Below are 20,738 nucleotides of genomic sequence, written 5' to 3'. Positions count from 1 at the left end.
CGCCCCCCCCCCCCCCGCCTCTGAATTCTAACTATTTTTAAAATGGTTTGAATTCATGGCGCAAAGCTAATTTTAGTGGCCTAACCTGCTTTCACTGAACTGATCAAGATATTTTTCTTGCCTGGGGAAGTGACGAAGGAGAGAGAAGAGAGGAAAAGGAATAACATTTCTCAAAAAAAAACAGAACTAAGGGCTCCTACACATAAAAACTTAGAAGAGAAGAAAAGCTATAATTACCACTTCCACCAACTTTTAAATTTCTTATTTTAATACTGATCCAACTTCACCTATGAAACTTAAAAAGGGATGCCAAAGAAGGTAAAATCCTTACATTTTACTAGGAGTTAAATGAAAAACGTGTCCCTTCATTATACCTCTTATATTTGTTGGATATTATTCAGGACCACTTAATTAAAAAAAGCATATACTACCAAATCAAATCCCAGAAATCCCAAAGAAACTGGGCGTGGGAAATGCAAGGATCTAACCAGCAAAAAACCAGCACAAAGGTAACACTGATGATGAAAGGATTTGCTTTAGCTGAGGAGGACATAAAAGATGAAGTTCTACAAAGGCCATTAAGTATTCACCAGCTCACTGCAAATTACACTAAACACTTGGTAAAGAAACATTTGGCAGATGTCAGCAATATGTAAGCCAAACATGTTCCTTACATTGAAGGATAATGTAACTACAGAGAGGGTTTGTTTTGGAACGATTTCTGCAGCACAAAAATAATCTGGCCTCGTCTCCTGGCAAGGCTAGATTTACCAAGGAAGAAACAAGAGAAAACCATGACTACTTATGTGACAAATCCACATTTCTGCCATTTACATACTTAATATCACTCCTGAAATAAGATATTATACACAAATTTGGATAATAAGACATTTAGTTTCAAAAAAGACTGCAATAGATCTTTAAAAACTCAAATATTTATGTAACCTCTTGTTTTAACAAGTGTAGTACATACAGTACCGCATACACACAACTACTTTAAAATCTTCCATGTTTTGTATTTTGCTATCCCACTATTATCTTCTTCAGGTTTGAACTATGTTCCTAAGTGTGATTTACAAAGTTAAAACAGAACCTAAACTAAGGGAAATCTGTGGAATTTTCTTCTCTTCTCAAACTCCAAATAGAAAGGTTTTTGCAGAAGCACACAGGGTCACACACACACCCACACCCCTCCCCAGTTACTAGAAAGGCTGACTTTAACATTCAATGTTAAAATTAATGTACTGTTAGGTTTCAGTTTAAGAAAACTATGCTTAAAGACAAGACAGAAAGGCAAGCATCTGTTTATAATTAGGAAAGATATCCTTGGCCTAACTGACCAGGCTGTCAGTAAGCATCATTGCTAGGTAAAGCTTTTAGATTTCTTTTGGGCATATGAATTTCCTAGAATCAAGTCACATCCTTACAGCTGATGTAGTCAGTACTCCAAGACTTTATGTGCACAGCAAATTAAAAGCAGCAACTGAGATGCATGTGGGATTCCCAAACTTGCTTTCACTAATGAGCTCAAGTATCTGTAAATATTAAGAAGGACAGTAAAGCACAACACTCATGCTAACTCAGGTTAGGAATCCAGGCTCAATCAGCTACACTAGTGTTGCATATGCTGCTTTGAAACTAGTTCAGAGAATCTATACAAGCTTTGTATCCAGACTGAGTAGTATTCCCTCACATTGGTATTTTGACTGGAAAAGTTAGCAAGAATATTTTTATTTACTCTTTTGTGGTTATACATATGATTGAATTCTCTAGTTCTTGCCCCCTCCCTTCCCCCTTCTCTCCTCTGATGTCAGCAGGGCATCATTTGCATCAGATCAAATGATCTGATCAACACATTTTAAAATAGAGAATCCACCATAAAGATATGATACAGATTTGCTCTGTTTCAAATTTTTGAAATAAAGTAACTGAATTTAAAAATTGCTAAGTTATCTGCTACTGTCACCTACACAGCTACCAAGTTTCATGCAGCTCACTGAGATATTTAATGAAAATGCTATTGACTTTTATCATCATAACACTGTTATGATTTTAAAATAGCATGGCTCTAATCCCAGTAAAATAAATCATCTTTACAGCTCCGGTCCTCTGCTTATTACATGGTTGCAAGAGTGGCAGCTTCTAGAATAAAACTTCACAACTATGAGTTATCTGGAACTAATGTAAGGCAAATTTTATTGTCATATACAACCCTTTGCATGAGCTCACAAACATGAGTGAGGCAAATTGTAGCTAAAACTATGGTGCTTGAACAATCACATGCATTTGTGAATGCTGGAGAAAAGAGAAAAGTAATCAGGCTTTCCCCCTGCATACACAACATTTTCCTGTCCCCCACTTCAATTAGATGTCTGTTCACGTTCTAGTTCAAGTTTCCCAAACAAATTCATCTGAAAACAAGATCACTGAGTTCTCGTCAGCTGAAAATTTTACTTTTCCTGAGGCTGACTAAAATCGAGCAGGTGAAAGTCTCTGCTGTTTATCAGCTGGATTCCCAGCCAGGGATACAGACGCTTTCAGAAGCTCACACAAAAACTAGCTGTTCAAACAACTGAATTGAAATTACAGCCCATGAATCTCCATTGGGAAAGAATGACCAAGTGAACACAAAATCTTCCAAATAGAAAACAACCTTCTGCTGAGAAACACACCTAATTTAAGATAACGAAAACAGAGTTTTAACTATTTACAGCAGTCCGCACTGGGAGTGCAGCTAGCTGTTCATTATGCCTCTTCAAATGGCTCATCTCCTACTATCTTAGAGCAGCTGAATTTCTCAGAATTAGCTCTTCTCATACATAACTTCATCAATGTCAGTTCTATGTTTGTATCCATAAAAAAAAGCATGCTGATTGCATTTGACAGTTATAACACTTTTCTGTTCAGTTAGCTGAATTTTCCCAGAGAACTAGACAGGTGGATTCTTTGGCCCTCTGCAGTTTTTCACTGGGCAGTACTTCAAAATGGTGGTCCTCATCTGTGACATTCATTCCTAAAAAGGACATGTAGTGTTCAAATCACAGTAAATGAGCAGGAGCTATCACACATCAACCTTTAAATTATCTATGAGGAGTTACAGTGCCTGAAAAGGAAATATTGCATCCCTAGTAAAACAAACCAATGAGCCACCCACATGAACCAGCACTTATCCAACGCAGTGCAAATGAAATAGTGGTCTATAGTCATCCAGTCACCTAACCACAGTAAGGAAATATTGTTTCCTCCGAGGAATTCTTTCTCAAAGTCTCTGTTTAAGCACTTCATACTTCCATAATTCTGTCATAAGTACTTGGCAGAAGCTGTAATACAAACATAACGAATGGCAACCCTTACCAGATTACAAACTATAGTCTCTGAAACTCGGGCCTCCAGAGACATCTATTTTATATAGCAGTTTCGTATGTGTATCCAAGTGGGGCTGGAAGCTACACTTGCCAGAAGCACAGTAGCCGCTAACTAGATTCCTAATTCTAGGCATGACTGCTATTAGAGTACATTTCAGGGAATATTTTGACAAGGTATAAAAATTTCAGGCAGTATTTCAAAATGCCCAGAGAGTTTCCTGGAAGACCTGTTGTCCTTTCCCTCAGTAGTATGTCCAAGGTGTTGTCTTGCCTAATTTGAGGCATGAGGAGGGGATTTGGGGGATAATTTCTGGCCAGAATTTTAAAGCCAATGAAACTGGACTTACATTTAAAAAGGTGCTCAGAATGACCAAAGACACATATAGGATACTTTGAGAAAGCTTCATTTATTGCTTGCAAAATCATGCAGAATGACTGCAGAAACAGTTCCATCATTCTGTGACACCATTGTGGAATTAAATTAGAACCTGTTACCAGAAAACCCACTTCAATTATGTGGGAAGTAGGTCAAAGGGTCCAATTTGCATTCCTACCTGAGCTTCCAAGGGTTTTTTCTTGCTCATGCTTCTGTTGTGTATGCCACAAATATTTCACTTATATCAATGGTGCTGCTATCATCCTATGCTACAAATTAAAAAATCACCTGTTTCACATCAGCTCTCTGCTATTTTGTAGAATACACAATATTGCAGGACTAGAATGTACATATTATATTGTGTCCTATTAAGGAAAAATTCAGAGCTCTTCCCTCCGCATAAAATTTTGGTTTCCATAGGGACCATATTCAACACGTGCAGCATAACAACATAATACAATTTAGAAAGATGATTGCTGACCATTACATTAAAATGTAAAAGGGTGTACCTTTGGCCTTTTACCTTTTCATCTCTGTGATAAGATGCTATGCAAGAAATTACTTTTTTCCCCACAAATATTTATGTTCAACCTTATTTTGCAACTTTTATTCAACATCCTGTAATACACATACAGCTATAAAATCTCCCATACAGAATGCAATTCGTCTTATATCACTTAAGAATCTGAGAAACAAATTTCACTTTAGTTATTTTTTTAGCTAATTTTGAAAGTGAAACCTACAATTCAAATCCTCCTAAGTGTTGAAATAAAATGCTATTTCAGTAATTCTCTGAGTTATGTTCTGTCAACACAACAAGAAAGAACTCCCACAAAAATTTTTAAATTTCAGCCTATCATAAACCTCATGAACCAAAGATGCATGGAGTTATGAGGACTAATGGATGAGGAAAATAAATTACATTTTATTTTTCTTTAATATGTTATAATCCAACTTTACTGGAAAGTTGGAATTTGTCCCTGAATACACATAGAATAGTCACATGTTAAAAAGGGCTGGGGAAGACCCTTGTAAAGTATTCTAGCTAGTTTCCAGAACAGGACTAAGCCTGCTCAAATCCCAAGCATAAAAAAATCAGAGTACAAATTTTTTATCAACTTAGTCATATAAATGTATGAAATGGATGCCTTAAAACATCGTGAAACCACTTCATAAGATTAAATTTTGTCATATAAAAGCCTAGAAATAGATACTTGCTCCCTTTCGGAAGTCTTCACGTGCTTACATTACTAAAGCTCACAACTGCAAATACGTCTCATATAGTCAAGTGTACATGAATACACATGTACAAGTGTACACGAGTGCGTTCTAAACCAAAACTCTTCAACCAGGTGTATTTGTTGAAAATATGGTATGTACAAAATGAAAATAAATATATTTAGAAGGCTAGTGCTTTTTGTTCTGGAAGCAAAATTATGAAGCACACAGAGAAGAGAAAAAAATTATTCAAGAAAACCCAAACAGAACTGTTAAATTCCTACATTAGGGAAGGTCAAACTATACTTTAACTTAGAGCCTGTAGTCTTGACTTGTACATTTAGAGCCTGCTGAAAACAACCGTGAATTTAAAGAAAAAAAAAACGAAGTTGGAAAATGGAACAAATACGACAGGTAAATTTAAGCCCTAATCCTGTACCAATTTCTACTTTGTAAGTATTCTTAGAACCACACAGCCTCAACAAAAAGTTATGTGATTTGACACGCAAGGAAAAACATGAGCAAATCAGTCTTGAAGCAGCAGCAGGAATGCTGCAGAGAAAATACTATACCAAGTACTTTGTGGCCAGTACTATTTCTGGCCTTAATTTATGAGTTCTCTTCCATGTAGAACTGCTGTAACACCTTAAAAAGAAAGCTTTAAATTATGATATGCAGTTACATGGGGCAAAAAAGAAAGGGGCAAGGCAAGGGGATTGTACTTTCTGAAACAAAGAAAAAAAGCAAAGCCAACTAGATTGATCACAGTCATCAAAATTGTCTGCAAGAAGGACAGGATAAGGGCCCCTGCTGTTAGAGCATCAGAGCACTTGAGCCATTTACTTACACAAACTACGTAAGATTAGCAAACAGTAGACTGGACTCCTGAATGATCAAAAGAACTAAGGACATGGATATAGTGAAGAGCAAAACAAAACATAAACATATCATCATTTCTTGCAGGTAGTGACAAAATTTTGACTTGACAGAGATGAACCATCAGAAGAGACTTTCTTTTCCACTGTAGATCATACTCACCAATTATGGTCTGGCAGAAGAGAAGCAGTACAGAGAAAAGGAGAAATTAAGGGAAACAAGTTCTAGTCAGTAGATTTTGACAAAAGACTGAAACAGTTATACACTCGTGATTATGGATTGGCTGTATCTGAAGGAGAAAAATCTGCAGTAGAAGCAAATAAGGTATCCTGAGAATTTCTTGATTCTGCTTGAAACACAAAACCTTAATGTGAGCATCTGCCACACAGCTGGTGCTTTAAAACAGACGTAGGTAAAATCAGAGTGGACATAAAACTAACTCACATTTTCTGAAACCAAATCCAACTCAGATTACTGACAAATAACGCAGACACCACACATATCCTAGTAACACAAATATCAGTGTTTCAAAACTGCCCTCCAGAACGTGTTCACACAGAAAAAAAACCCTACATGTAAATGTAACTAATGCTAGGAAGACCTAATGCACTATGTAATATGGTCCAGTGCAGAAATCTACGCACAAACGGCATACACACCAATAATCACCTACTTAGGAAAAACCACATCTAGGGATCATATTCCTACCCTTCTTGTAATGAGGTGGGTATGAGCCACTGCGTAAGATGGAGAGATGGTTAATGTATTTTGAAACCTGAAAACCAGAACGAAGCACCTCAGATTTACTAGAACACATAAAACTGAAAACACACACTAGGCAAATACTTCTGCCTTACAGCTCGTTCCCTTGATGATACTATCACACAATAAAAAAATCTTTAGAAATACTGAAGTACATGACAGACTGAAAAGTTTGTGATTTTTAAAAAAAATTAAAGGACAGTTCATAATACACAGCCTTCACCATTTAGCTTTTTTAATAGTTATGTGGTTGACGCTTGTAAAGACACTCACAACATGATTTTTTTTTAATTCAGTGATAATTCTAAATACAAGAAAAAAGCCACCCTAAATTTACTGAAGAGCAGTTCATTTGTGTTACCTAGCATTGTACTGGATGTGACTGCCAGCTAGCTCCATGGCCAGCTAGAATGGGTGAGCAGTCCCAGCTGGCTGCCTGCAAAGCATCTCTTCTGTGAAGTCCAAGAAAGGTGCCTGGAGTGCTGTTGAAGAAAAACCAGAAGACCCACAAACCAAAACCCAACTTTCTCTTCAACCAAATGAATATGTTAAGTCTCCTATGGTAGCATCCATTAGATAACAGAGTACAAGATAAGCACACACATAAAGTGTTCATCTGAATTATCTCACAGTACAAGTGAAAAAGAAATTATAGCATAGTTTGACTCTTGGCTTTGTTTTTTATATTTGATTCATCTCTGATCTAGTACTTTGTAATCTGAATTTAGCTTAGGCTTTCTTTGTATAGTTACCACCACTGTAAAAATTCCTTTCCCATTTCCAAGAAGGTACTAGATAAATGCACTGCAGATCTATACAATTAATTAAGAGATACATACATGTGTGTTTAAAGTACGTGAAAGAATGCTGATTTTAATTAAAAAGCTACAGCCTAGAAAGCCTCCCTGATACGAGTTAGAGAACAGTTAAATAAAAGGGAAATTTACATCCGAAAATCTTGAAAAATCTAGGGTTACCACACTTTATGAGCCATGTCTAATTTGTATGTGGCACATCTGGTATAATAGATATGATATACAAGCAGGCAAATATTTGAAGTAATAAGTGTTTCCCAGTGTTAAAATAAACACCTCAGCACTTCAGATTTTTGCTCAGCAATCTTTTCTCAGTGGGAGAGGAAGCAGGGAAGGAAGGGTACTTATCTACTTATTTACTGTTACACACTACCACTTAAGAATTATCACTCACTCAGCGAGATTTCTGGTTTCAAATCCAAGTAGAAAGCATGCCATTTCACTTGGTTCATGTTCACAATATTTCACTGCTTAACTTGGCAAAACATCAAAATAGAACATTTTCACCCTTCTTAACCTCTCCTGTTGGCACACCAGTTTATTAAGCTAATGCCTCGTAGCAAATTACCATTTTCCCTCTAAACCAATATAATTCTGCTGTCATGAACACCCTGTATTACAGCTTCAGCCAACTGGAGAATATCCATTCATTCTTCCCAGGTAAAGGGCTATAGTTTCTGTCCAGTTGTTCTCCAGTTACTAGTGAAATATAATTTGTCAACGACTAAATATTATCTGTTCCGATGACGACTGAATGCTAACACCTCCAAATAGTACATTAGACGAAAAACAGGTTATCAGAATCCTAATGTTCCAATTATCTGCACTCCCACAAACACCTACCATACTTTATATGCTCATGCTATATTAAATTAAAAACCAGAAAAGTCTGGAACAGTAACATACCTTCTGCAAGGAGCTAATGATGACCAGCAGACATTCTCCTAGACTGACTTATGTTATAGCAAACATGTAACAGGACCTGCTCATTGATAAACCTGGACTTCATAAAAAAGAAATCTTCAATTTTACTCCTATTATTTACTTTACAATTTACTTATTCTTCCCTTTTCCTTCCATCCTCCTCCCAAAAACCTGACTGTCGTATATCTAAAATCTTCAGAGCAAATGGTTTCTCAGTTCCCTTTACAAGCTGGTTTCTTTAAAATTCAAGGTTGAATTTTCTGGTAAGTCGTGCAGAATAGTCTCAATTAGCATTAAGTACACAATGCGTTACACTTAGTCTTGCAGATGCTCCGAAGAGACATTTATGTATATCTCTTCTTGTGAACTCCTATTTCTGCATAAAACATTAGGAAAAAAAATAAATTCTTATTTCTGCACCCCATAGCTGAAAACAGTTCAGTTTTTTAAGTTCATTCTCTCCTTTTGGTTGTACCTTTTCTGAACTATTTATGTTGTTAAAGAGAAGGTGGAATTGTGCCGAATTTCATACTTGATACTACTGTTTAGTCATACTGTGAAAACAGTTAGAAGTTTGAATCCATTCTCTAGTGTAAAAAATGTTTTAACTGGAAGAACAAGTAGATGAAAAATAAACAAAGGTAGAGAAGGCAGCATGCAAATTCCTGATGAGACACGTCAGAAATACATGTAATCTACATATTTCAAGTCAGTTGACATTTACATAAAAAATGAAGGGGAAATTTAGAATATAACTTATTCTTTTTAAGGTATTCAATACTTATAACTTAATTGTTCCAAACTGTGTTCAGAACTGCAGGACCAATGAAGAGTTTTAAGACAACAAGGTATAGGAAAAGCTAAATTCAATACAGTTTACCAAAACAAAGATTTTTCTTCCCAATATATATCAGGTCAAGATCTGAGTTCCTAACCTAAATAAGATTGATTTCTCCTAATTATTATTTTTTTAATTATCAGCCAGCGACTATCAGAATTATTTCAATTAATGAAATTATATGTTAATAAAAAGACATGAGTTCTGTAATTACTAGTTATTAAAACTAGAAATTACATTAGTGGCACTAATTAATGAAATTGTAGTAACAGTAAGTTATATCTTATCCATCTCAAATATGAAATCAAACCAAAAACTAACAAATAAGGAGATAAAAATTACTGATAACAGCAAAGTACTGAAAATGTGTGAGGAAAATACTGGGAATAGAAATAAAAATAACGTAAGCAGAAATCTTCTATTTATTGTCTCCAAAAGATAAACATTAATCTGCACTCCTTGTCTATATCAGAGACTAAGAAATAGAAAAAAATTACCTAAAAGATCTTAATATGTTTTGTACACCTAAAGTTATAATAGTTTAGATAAACTACTAGATCAAATTAAGACCATTTTATAGTACCATTTATGGTGCTGTGAAGGCCACGTTAGGCTGTTAAGCAAAATAATTCCTCATCTTGCTCTGCCAGAAGGGTTAAAAATCCCCTCAGGAACATGGCATGCAGTGAAATATCTATCAAAATATATTCTGTAATCAATTTCCAGCTCTGTGGTTACAGTGTATGGCTCTGTGACAATCTCAGTTAATCAAAGAAACTTTAATTCCTAGAGACAAGATTAGCACAGCCAGTTAAATCCACTGCAAAGGTGATATTCTGTGCCTGTATGTACTTTTCTAGGCTGAATGTTTCCATACAGCAGGCGCTTCAACCATCTACATCAAGAATCTTTAATTGCCATAGCTTTTTAAAAGCAAGAAGCCTCTTGGGGTAAGGATTCTTCCCTACTTGAGGCCTTACAGCGTGCTGGTATACTGTGGCACAAAAAGACATCTTCAGTCTATTTTTTGGCAGCACGTTGTCAGCATTCTGATGGAGAAAACACACCCCAGAAGAAGAAATCTGCACTTAGTTCCAAAGAAAACCACACAGAAGGAACAACTGAATGGTAGCAGAATGCTGATGCAAAGATAGAAACAAAACAACAGGCAAATAAGCTGAAGTCACAGCACTCTTAGCGACTTTCCAACACCTTCCTATTAAAAATTCTGTGGTGCCTGACTACCACAAGAAATATCCAAGCCGCTCACGGCTGGTTTTCAAAAACCTTGCCAAGAGGTGATTATTTCATTTTTCTTTTTTTAAATGGATGGATAAATTGTGATGGAAAATATTAAACATTCCACAAGCATCAATTCTTGCTAACCTGGCATGGTCTACTAACCTAAAGTTATTCCCTATCACATGAATTCTACATGACATCAACTACTGCACAAGATTTTAAGTGTGCATTAAAGCAGGTGGCCACCAGCAATTTCTTTTATATCTCATATCTAGTACCACAGATAAATTACACACTTTGTCTTTTACTAATAAATTCAGACTTGAGTGAGAGCCCTTTATCTAATTTCCAGTCTTGAAACTTGTAACATTCTTGAAAGCTGTAAAATAATATTCTATCTTTTTTTTCTTTGCCTGTGGACAGTACTTTATTTTCTTCTTTCAGGCAAGCCCAACAGAAATCATATAAGCATTCTCCTGTATTATTTCACAAATGAATGATCTTGACAAAATTTCTGCATAAGAAGCCAGTGGCACAAACCAAATTTATTAGAGGAAAAAGGTTAAAAAAAATCTAAGAAAATAGATAGAAAAATGTTTCTTCCTCTTTGGGATGGAATGAACATCTATATTCAACAAGAAAATGTTTTTTGGTACAAGATCAGTACTTCATCAGACTTATGTTCAATGCCAGTAATAAGCAGTTCTAAAATGGCTTGTAAGCCTGTTTGATACCCCTGACATCTGCATTTACACCAGTATATCAAGCAACTATTTATTCCGAGGGCGTCAACTCCTGGTTTACTCCAGTGAAGACTGAAATGTTTCTAGCCACTAAAGTATTACCTGCATGTATTCCTCTGGTGTTCATAAATCTCAGCTTCACTATAACAGTCATATTGCGCAATACACATCCTTAAGAGGAAGCCGGTTTTCTAGCAACTAGTTTGCAAGACCAAATTAGTTTCTTCTTCAGACATATATGAAGATCAAGTCTTAGGTTTAAACAAAGCACCTGATTATCTGGGTGAAAAACTTTAGCTGAAAGATGATACAGCAATATAAAAATATGTTGTCTTCTTTCATTAAGCCCACAGACCACTGAAGTCTACCAATAAGTTTTGGGGGCTTAAAAATGGGTGAATGAAATTCCATTTTGAAATTTTAACTGCCTATCCTAGGATTTGAATAAAGATAGTAAATTAATGGATGGAAAGCATTACAGTCAGGTGGAATGAATTCTGAGCTTTTCTACTGGCATGTAATTTAAATTCAATTTAATGAGTTACACGATATCCAAAAAGTACAACACAATATGTTGTAAGCTGCATTTTTAAAAGCAGGAAATATAAGCAATTTGTGGGATTCTGATTGATTAGGTATTCAAAAATTGTTATGATGGTAGGAAAGATTAAAAGGATGACTAAATATAAGCAAGCAAAGCCAGACATCATGATTTGCAGATTCGGTTATGACTCTAAGCAGGATTATTATTTAGCCTCAACAAAATAAAGTGCTCCCTTTTCCTTATACTCCCCAATTTTCAAATAAAAAAAAATTAGAAATGGAACCACCACATGCTTAAGTGGAGTTATTATCAGACTTTATGACTTCACAAGAAATCAAATCCAAACACTATGTAAATTATCTTTCAGTAGACAATTTCCCATTTGAACAAGAGAATATTGGACTTTTGGTCTGTAATTGGTTTGCTAGGCACTGTGATGATGTATAGATTTTTCCCCAATTAATACTGCAGTCCTCTTACATCCCTTACCTTAAGCTTATCATATTTGCTAAAAAAAATTTAGTAAATACAGATAAGATTTGTATCCCTTAAATGCTGTATTTCTATTTCCTCTTTCCTATATCTCAGCCTCCATTTCCCTACTTTTTTTTCTCTTCTTTTTCTCTTCAGTATGCCTCTTCATCTCTCTCTGTGAATAGACAGACTGATGATCCATTCAAAAACAGATCAAATGAGAAATGTCTATTCGACAATTTATAGTTGTGTTCTGCAACTGCTTAATGCAATATACCATAAAAGCTTTGTGTTTGCAAGGAATCCTTTAAAATACTTTTGGGTTTTTTATGTAAGATAATATCATCAGTAAAAATAGTGTCAGTTCAAGTTTACAAAAAAATTTGGAAGTTCATCCACGTTTAACAGTTAAGCAACAAGAACAATGCCAGTAAATTCTTTTGAAAGCAACATGAGGTACAGCATTTTATAGCAATCCTGGGGATCACAAAACTGCAGTAGGGGAACCTCACTTTTTTTACACACCATTCTACAGGCCATGACATTCTAGGCTAAATGATATGAGGTGTGATAAATGCAAGCCTTCGTTTGAATACAAACAGATTCTTAAAATATTTTAACTAGGAGTATAAGTGAAAATAAATTAGGCCAGTGGGATTTAGGTAAAGAATTCTGATTCTGTGGGATTTTCTTAGTTTACTGCTTAAGTAAGAAATTACACAAGCTTTGAAAGTTTTTGGCTCTGGAAACAATCAGGGAATTATTCTGAAATTAAATCACCACTGGCAGCATAAGAACAAACAAAAAAATCAGTGTATTTATTCTTAACAACAATGGAACAGGTGCTGTCTAAACTTGCCTAAACAGCCATGCCATGAGTTTCTTAGTTCCTACCTTAACTCCCATACTGCTGTAAATCCAACCTCTTTTTCTTCTTTATTTCTAACCAGAGCAAAGAGAGAAGATGTGCAAAATGGAAACTGAAAGTCATGATCTAAATTTGAGTTCCTAAGAAATCTGATTATGCTCTTCTCCCTGTCTAGTCAGAATGAGAAACTGGCATTTCCAAAGAATAATTCAGACTTTGTGTGACTGCACTTATTCATAGTTCAGCGTTGTAGTTGTTGTCATCTTTGTTGTAGTTTCAAATACAAGCAGTTAAAGTCAAAATCTAGCACACAGCATGTTTGTTACCATGGCTGACAACAGTGATCCTTCCCATCAGCTTCCTAAAATAATCAGACAAAAATTACCCTTTAGACATAATTCCAAGGCTGAGGTAGGCCCTGCGCCTTTACACTTAAAGCAAGTGTAATGGCCAGAGGAGATGCCAAAACAACACTACACCGGGCTCGACTTTTTCTGCAGAATTCAGAAAAATTGGGAGTGTCCTGAAAAAAATGGGAGTCAGTTTGGAACTTGCATGTGCTGAATATCTCCAGTACATTTCATTCAAAGGTCAAGTGTAAGAAGTGTGTGCAGTGCCCAGCCAAGTGCACTCTTTATTAGTTTCTAAACTGGGGCTTCCTCAACCACGCATAATGCGGGGAAACCGTTTAATCAAACACATTATCAAGTAACTGAAATACCCAACTGCTATTCTGTTTTATTTCACACAACATATTCAATTTATTCTTTTACTACTCTGATGATTATAACAATTACAATAAAAAGGTATGGGGGAGAAACACAGATCCATGGCTTGTCCAAGCCCCAAGCTACTCAAATGAGGTTAATTAGGGAGGTGGGGTGGTTGTTTCATCTGACCACATTATCAATATACTTAGTTTTGCTGTGCCTTACCCTCCCCTTTTTAAGTCAATGGGTCATGTCCTCCACTGAGTTATGCCTGCCTTTGAATTTTTTCACTTAGTGCTATAAGCACATGACCTCATTAGAGGCTATATTCTGATTCTGGTCTGAGCTCAGACAGGTAGCAATAAGGTGGCAGGTTTCCCAGTGCACAGAACTTCGATGAACACAAAGATAGCCCTACCTGATACACGGTCACACTGACACTGTTATACTTAACAATATGCTACAAAACAATGACTGAAAAAGCATGAAAATTTCCTTCTCAATGATGTGCAAACATTAATCCTTAAGCACTTTTGGGTAAGCTGAAGCAATATTTATTTTTGCTAAATAAAAGTTAAAATTCAAAGGCAGAACTGACAGTCACAGAATTAGCAAGTGAATAACAATAATATACATGTAATATGTTGTAATTAGTACTGTAAACATATAACACTGTATTTTGTATTATTATAATATATTGTATTCTATTACATAGATTATATACTTTATCAAGTTAATCCTCTCCTTCCAAAAAATGTGATGGTTTGTAACTTCAGCGTTCAATTTTTTCATCTTGATACAAAAAGTCTGTTTTAAAACATGTGCATGAAAACAGCACTGTGTAAAACAAACCAGTAAAATGTTATTGAAACCCTTCCATTTCCATTCTTTAGCTCTCATTTTAACTCTGCAGTCTTACAGGGTTTCCTCTCATATTTAACGAATGATGAGTGCTCCAAGGCTATATGTGTATTCATACGACAATGCCAATTGTCCAGGAACTTCCAGCAGCAGGGTAATACAATACACTATAAAAGTTCAATGTGGGTTAATTGCTCTGCAAAACGGGTATCTTTTTTTTATGACTCAATTCCCTTTGGGAATGCCAAACCTCCCCCTGTACTGACAGAAACCGTGCAAGCAGGGGGCCCACTTCATTAACAGGAAGAAAATCTACTAATTTTACATAACAAAAAAATAAAGAGGAACATATTTTGCCTTCGATTCCATGAAAAATCAGACACACAAGGTGCGTGACAGGAAAATAGGGACCTAATTGTTTAGCGCCCTCAAGAACTGTTCACAACAGGTGGAAAGAAAGGCACGGAAAATTGACGAAAGGAGATGACAAATCCCAATACAGAAATCTTTCAGCAAGCATGTAATGAAAAATGGTATTGCAAAGAAGAGTCTGGGAATGGCACAGAACCAAACCAGTGCCAAAAACTTCCGAATTCCTCCCTGTCTACAGACAAGGAAGGGAACAGACTCTTGGCTGTATTACAAAAATTCCTGCATGATCTTTTGTTATCAAGCTGAAGGACAGCTTTCTCTAACACTGGATGATGCAAAACACTACCAGTAAGTGAATGGAAGAATAAAGTATGAAATATTATACATTTAAAACTAAATTAGAAAAAATTACTGTTGAAATTAATTTGATTTGATTTAAGGGAAACAAACATATACTGTTATTTGACTAAACCTCATCACCAAAGGCAGGCACAAAATATTGAATATAAGAAAAAAACCTTGAAGAAAGCAAGCACACAGAAGCATTTATTCTAATGCACTAACTTTCTCCTTTTGAGAATAAAAAGTCTTTCAACACTATAAAAAAATAAATTATATTCAACACTATAATAATAAAAAAAAAGAAGTTTAGAAGTTAGTAACCCCAATGATGTAAAGAACAAAGGAATATGGTACCATATCAAGGCTAAGTTAAATGAAAGGGATGTAGATTAAAAGCAAAAAAAATCCTTAAAGATCAAGTCTATCACCACTAGTATCTAACTTTAGTTTTTAGCCATTCATCAAGCAAAGCATTCCTATCCCACACTGCACTTTAAAAAGCAAACAAACCAAGGGATCTAAGCTTTTAAAAGCAATATGAACTATTGTGAGAGGTCTCTACACAAAGAGACACTCATTATCCAAACTGATAAAATATTTTTGGTTAGGTATAAGATGCATACAGAATTTAAATGCAACTGACCAATTAATCAAAACTGACACATTTTTTTAAATACCCAACAGCAATGTCCATTTCCTGACAGAAAGGCATCCTTCCTGCCCACCATAGTATTTTCCAGCTCTCCAACACACGTTCTTGAGGGAGAAGGGCGTAGGGGGTTAATTTTTACAAACTGTTAACACTGGTGATAAAACATTTATTTATAGCAGACTATTAATGTACTAGGATAGTCTCACCGTGTTAAAAGACAAAGATTACTCTTTGAAGACTTTGTACTCCAACAACCCATACATCCTCAAGAGAGGAAACCACACAGTCAGTGACGCAACTTGTGGTTGGTTTTGACTATTACAGCAAAACGGTTTCCTCCACCCACCTGAGCCTAGATTACGAGACACAGCTAGCTAAAATAATATTAAAAGCAGTAAACAATTTTCATAGCTTTTAAGAAAATGGTCGATCAAGTTGAGCCAACAGCTGCAAGAATAATTCTGGCTTGTAGTTACAGTCCTAGTGGAATTCGGAGAAAAGTATCTGCAAGGGGAAGCTTTAAACGGGTATACCTGATGATGGAATGAAAACAAGCTCTGTGACTGTATGGCATATTTTGCAAAGGCTATGTTAAAGCCAAGTTTCTATCTTCAAACCACATTTCAACCCATTCTCCACAACTTAACTGATTTTGGTTTGTTTTTTAAAAATTTGTGTTTACATAGAGTAACACATCACAAGGATTTTGAAAAAAAAAATCACTAACTGCAAAACACAGTTCGTAAATCTCAACTTCTTTGCTTGTACCTCTGAAGTGCCATTTCAATCTCCTTCATCTATCTGCTATTCTAACTTTTCACTAACTTATAACTGCATTAGCAGCATGCATATTTGAATACACCTAAAACAAGAGTTCTAAAATAAAACGAGTCCTAATATTCACTTTTGAAAATTAGAGCTGTAGTACAATTTTTAAAAATTCAACCATATGCATCTAGAAAAGGATAAAGAAAAACTGAGCGGGTACCAAAAGATGTAAAGGATTTTCTTTTGCAAAGCTTTAAACTGTTTGGAAATTGTTTATTCTAAGCTGACATTTTATTTAAATATCCTATTCAGCAATTATGAAAGCAACTTCATCCCACATTTTATTTCCACTAAAATTCACCAGTTTTGTGTCAAACTCGTCCTAACAATGGAACTTTGTCCTTCTTAAATACTGGGGAAAAGGGATCCACAATGACATTTCATATAGAATATATCACATGCTGGCTTAATCATGTAGAAGTCAAATCTTCTGCCAACTAAAATATTAAAACAGAATATAAAGTGCTGGTAAAGAATAAAACTGAAATGTATATCAATTATTTTTTAATGAAATGCTTGTGAAATCACTGCAGCCAATTAGAGTGTGCTAGAAATATTTATCAATCTTAGATCTTGTGAGTTTAATAAGTACGTCTCTACATTGTAACACTTGTATCACTATACCAGATCATCCTCAAAAATAATGATTTCATCTTAAAACTTGCAATCCCAGAAATGTTCTGAGGACAGTAGACAGAGAAAACGGAACTGCTTCTGGCAAGGTTAACCTGTTCAGGTGGCATTAGGATAAATATCTTTGAAGACAAGGTTTATGAAATGAAACTTACAGAAAGAATTTCCTTTTAGAGAAAAAACAAGGGAGCTTCTAATCTTTGGTAAGGACTTTAATTTTTAGTTTAAGAAATAAAAGTGGAAGTGCTTTTAAAAATAGTCTCAAATTATTCCAATAGTTTTTAACATGAAATCATAAAAGTGATATTGATCATTTAAAACTATTTGTCATTTAAACAAATCTTTATTTTACAGTTAGACTAATGCCATTTAATTTTAGATACCTACAGGTGAATTCACACTTTCCTTGTTACCGTAGGACATAAAAATGTACACCAGTGATAATACAGTGTGTACATTAATAGGCAAACTGCCAAGACCTGCCATCTGGAGAGCTAATGAACAATCAAGGGATCCCAAATTAAACTATAGAATTTTCCCTTAGAATCTTTAGGACAACACTGTCAAGTTCAATCTATTCACTTAGCCTCCAGAATCAATTTTTCAAACTTTATGACAGGTCTAATAGTTTCCACCTGTTTCTCTTGCTTGACTTTTGACTGGCACGTTACCAGCCAGGGTGGAAATGCAGACAAAGACCCCTATTAGGCTCCGGCTGTTTCTCTACTGTGAGGTCGCTCAGCCATTAAATTAGTTCCAGCCCACTTTCTCCTTCCATGTCTTAATTTTAGGGGGGTATGAAGGTTTGGGGAAGTAGAAAGCAAGAGAGTCAAAAGTCTGACATTCAGCTGGTGGGAGAGGTATAAGAAAATCTAAAGTCACTAAGTTAAATAAATTTACTTATAATTTACTAAGAAAAAAAATGTACTAGCTAAATTTGCTACTAACCACACTAATTAAGTTCTTGCGGTGTTTGTATCATATTTTCAGTCATCACTAACTTGGTAGAGTTGGAGACACCTAAGAGGTCTATCATGTAACATGTGCTCATTGCATTATATGATTACATACACATATATGATATACATTACATGGTATGGCAATTTTTTTCTGGGAATCACAAATGATCAATAGGTACCAATTTTTTGTTCAAGCAAAGAAACTATTTTTTCTTGAGATATGGTTTCCTTTCATTCAGAAATGGCAATTAGAAAAAAGTGACATACTACATACATAAGGGACACTAACAAATTCCTATTGGTTAATTTGGAAATACCTCGAAAATTCAACAACTTTTTTTCTTCAATAAAAATTACCTAATAGGTATTTGCATCCATTTCTAGTGATTTATGAAATGTTATCATCTGAGAAGCCTCAAGGCACTTTGCTGAATGGAAAATCACATGGACTACATTATTCTATTATCCATGACAACAAAGTATTTACAATGACATCAACCGTAATACTTAAGACAAATATTTTAACTTATTAAAATAAAGGTCTTTCTGAATGATAAATTTAATTGTTCAAATTATAATCTGACTGCGAGCACCTTCACAGTATGAACTACTTAGAGCCATGTAATGGCTAGGAGTTTACATCTTACCTGAAAATTGAGTACTCGAGCTGCATCATGATGAGAAAAATCTTGAAGACCTACATCTTTAAACACTTCATTACCTATGGATTACTTAACGTAAAAAAGCAACCTGAGCGCTGACCACTCAGCTGTTACAGCACTTGAGAAATAAGATAGTAGAAGTTCCACAGTCTTTGAAAAACGAAGACCACTTCTCTTAGCTCCCTTGCCTTTCTTGATAATATAATCATATATAAATTGGCCACATGCAATTCTCTTTAGCTTGTGATATCCAAATAAATTCACAAAACTCTGTATTATATACTTCATCTTACTGAGATGTTGGAATAACATTACTGAGAACCACCACGAAAAACAACTGTCAGAAAAGAAAGGTCTTGACCTATTAAATTATCACTTAGTCGGTTTCTTCACAGTACTTCTGCTTTCAATCCAATGGGCTGACCATGCTGTGAATACTAAAAACTAAGAAGGAAATGCTACAAATGCTTCAATAAAGTAACTCGCTTGTTTGTGGCCTCTTATTGCACTAGCATATCTGTGTACATCCAAAAGCCATATTCAAGAGTAGCTGTCAAGAAAAGTGATAGGTCCACGTAGAAACATACATAGAAAAATCTGTCCTGAAGAGCAATGATTTCCCAAAGATGTTTTTTTCCATCAGACTATTTCATGAAACATAACAGTATAGTCTTTGTACATAGACTCCAACCTAAGATTTAGTAACTGTGATTTTCATGTTGCTTAATCCCATTCAAAACTCTAATGAACTGCCTTCTCAAAGGTATCCCACAATTCATTTACAAGAGTCATCCATGTGATGACGAAAGAATATCTAGCATAACCTTAATCAGTGTTTTAAAAATCCAAAGCACTAAAGAGCATTTTAGTGAAATATCGAGTAAAAGGAATGAGACAAAACAGTAATATTAAAATTAAGGCGACAATCTAATTGGTATCACTTCTGTCATATAACTATCTTGGAAAATAACCTGTACTAGAAAATGCATATAATCTCCTAAATATTTAATAACTTAAAATCTCCTGTGGTGCTATTCATGCTTTGCAAGAGGAATGATTAAACTCCACTGCCAAGTGAAGAGTTTTCTGATTTCGCCACCCTTTATGGCTTAGTATTTTACACATTATCAATTAATATTCTGTGAACACAAAGATCTAGAAGATAATCAGCTTTCTTTTACTTTGGCAGGCAACAAATAAATGAAAGAGAAAAAAAGTTTCTTTCTGAACATTGTGTTTTACTATAATTGTGAATTTCAGATTAGAAAGCTTATTTGGTATGGTCCAGATCACTGTCTTACCCATCTAGAAGATTCATTGTTGTTGTGGTAACTTCAGTAAAAAGAAAAATCTTTCCAAGCTTCTTTGTTTGAAGATTCTGTTGATATGTCTTCAGGCTGAAATGCTCTGATGAGAAACTTCCCATCTCAGTGATGACCGGCATGAGAGATGGAGTTATCTCCATTTTTGATTCCCAGGATGAAACAAATTTAAGAGACACCTTGCTGGATGCTCTTAATCCTTCAGCATCTACATTTCCCTCAAGCCATTTCAGAAAAGCAAGATGGATTTCCTGTGGGCAAGGGAAATAAAATAAATCATAGAAATATAGACCATCACATGTGAAGACACACAAACATTCTTTTGAGAACATTTTTTATTCAAGCAATCATC

At 35.2% G+C, this 20,738-nt stretch overlaps 1 protein-coding gene across 2 annotated transcripts in view; it reads right to left on the bottom strand.

The window, feature by feature from the left end:
- The window catches only part of HLCS (holocarboxylase synthetase (biotin-(proprionyl-CoA-carboxylase (ATP-hydrolysing)) ligase)), a 121,825-nt gene that overhangs the window by 59,861 nt on the left and 41,226 nt on the right, over nt 1-20,738 (bottom strand). For both annotated transcript variants that reach the window (XM_014938222.1, XM_014938223.1), the window contains one exon: nt 20,366-20,637. In XM_014938222.1, coding sequence (XP_014793708.1) covers nt 20,366-20,637 — 272 coding nt within the window. The remainder of the gene's footprint in view (nt 1-20,365; nt 20,638-20,738) is intronic.

Source organism: Calidris pugnax, unplaced genomic scaffold (genome assembly GCF_001431845.1).
Source record: "Calidris pugnax isolate Ruff unplaced genomic scaffold, ASM143184v1 scaffold25, whole genome shotgun sequence".
In the NCBI taxonomy this organism is placed as follows: Eukaryota; Metazoa; Chordata; class Aves; order Charadriiformes; family Scolopacidae; genus Calidris; species Calidris pugnax.
The sequence above is the reverse complement of the archived record's forward strand: the minus strand, read 5'-3'. Positions and strand labels throughout refer to the sequence as shown.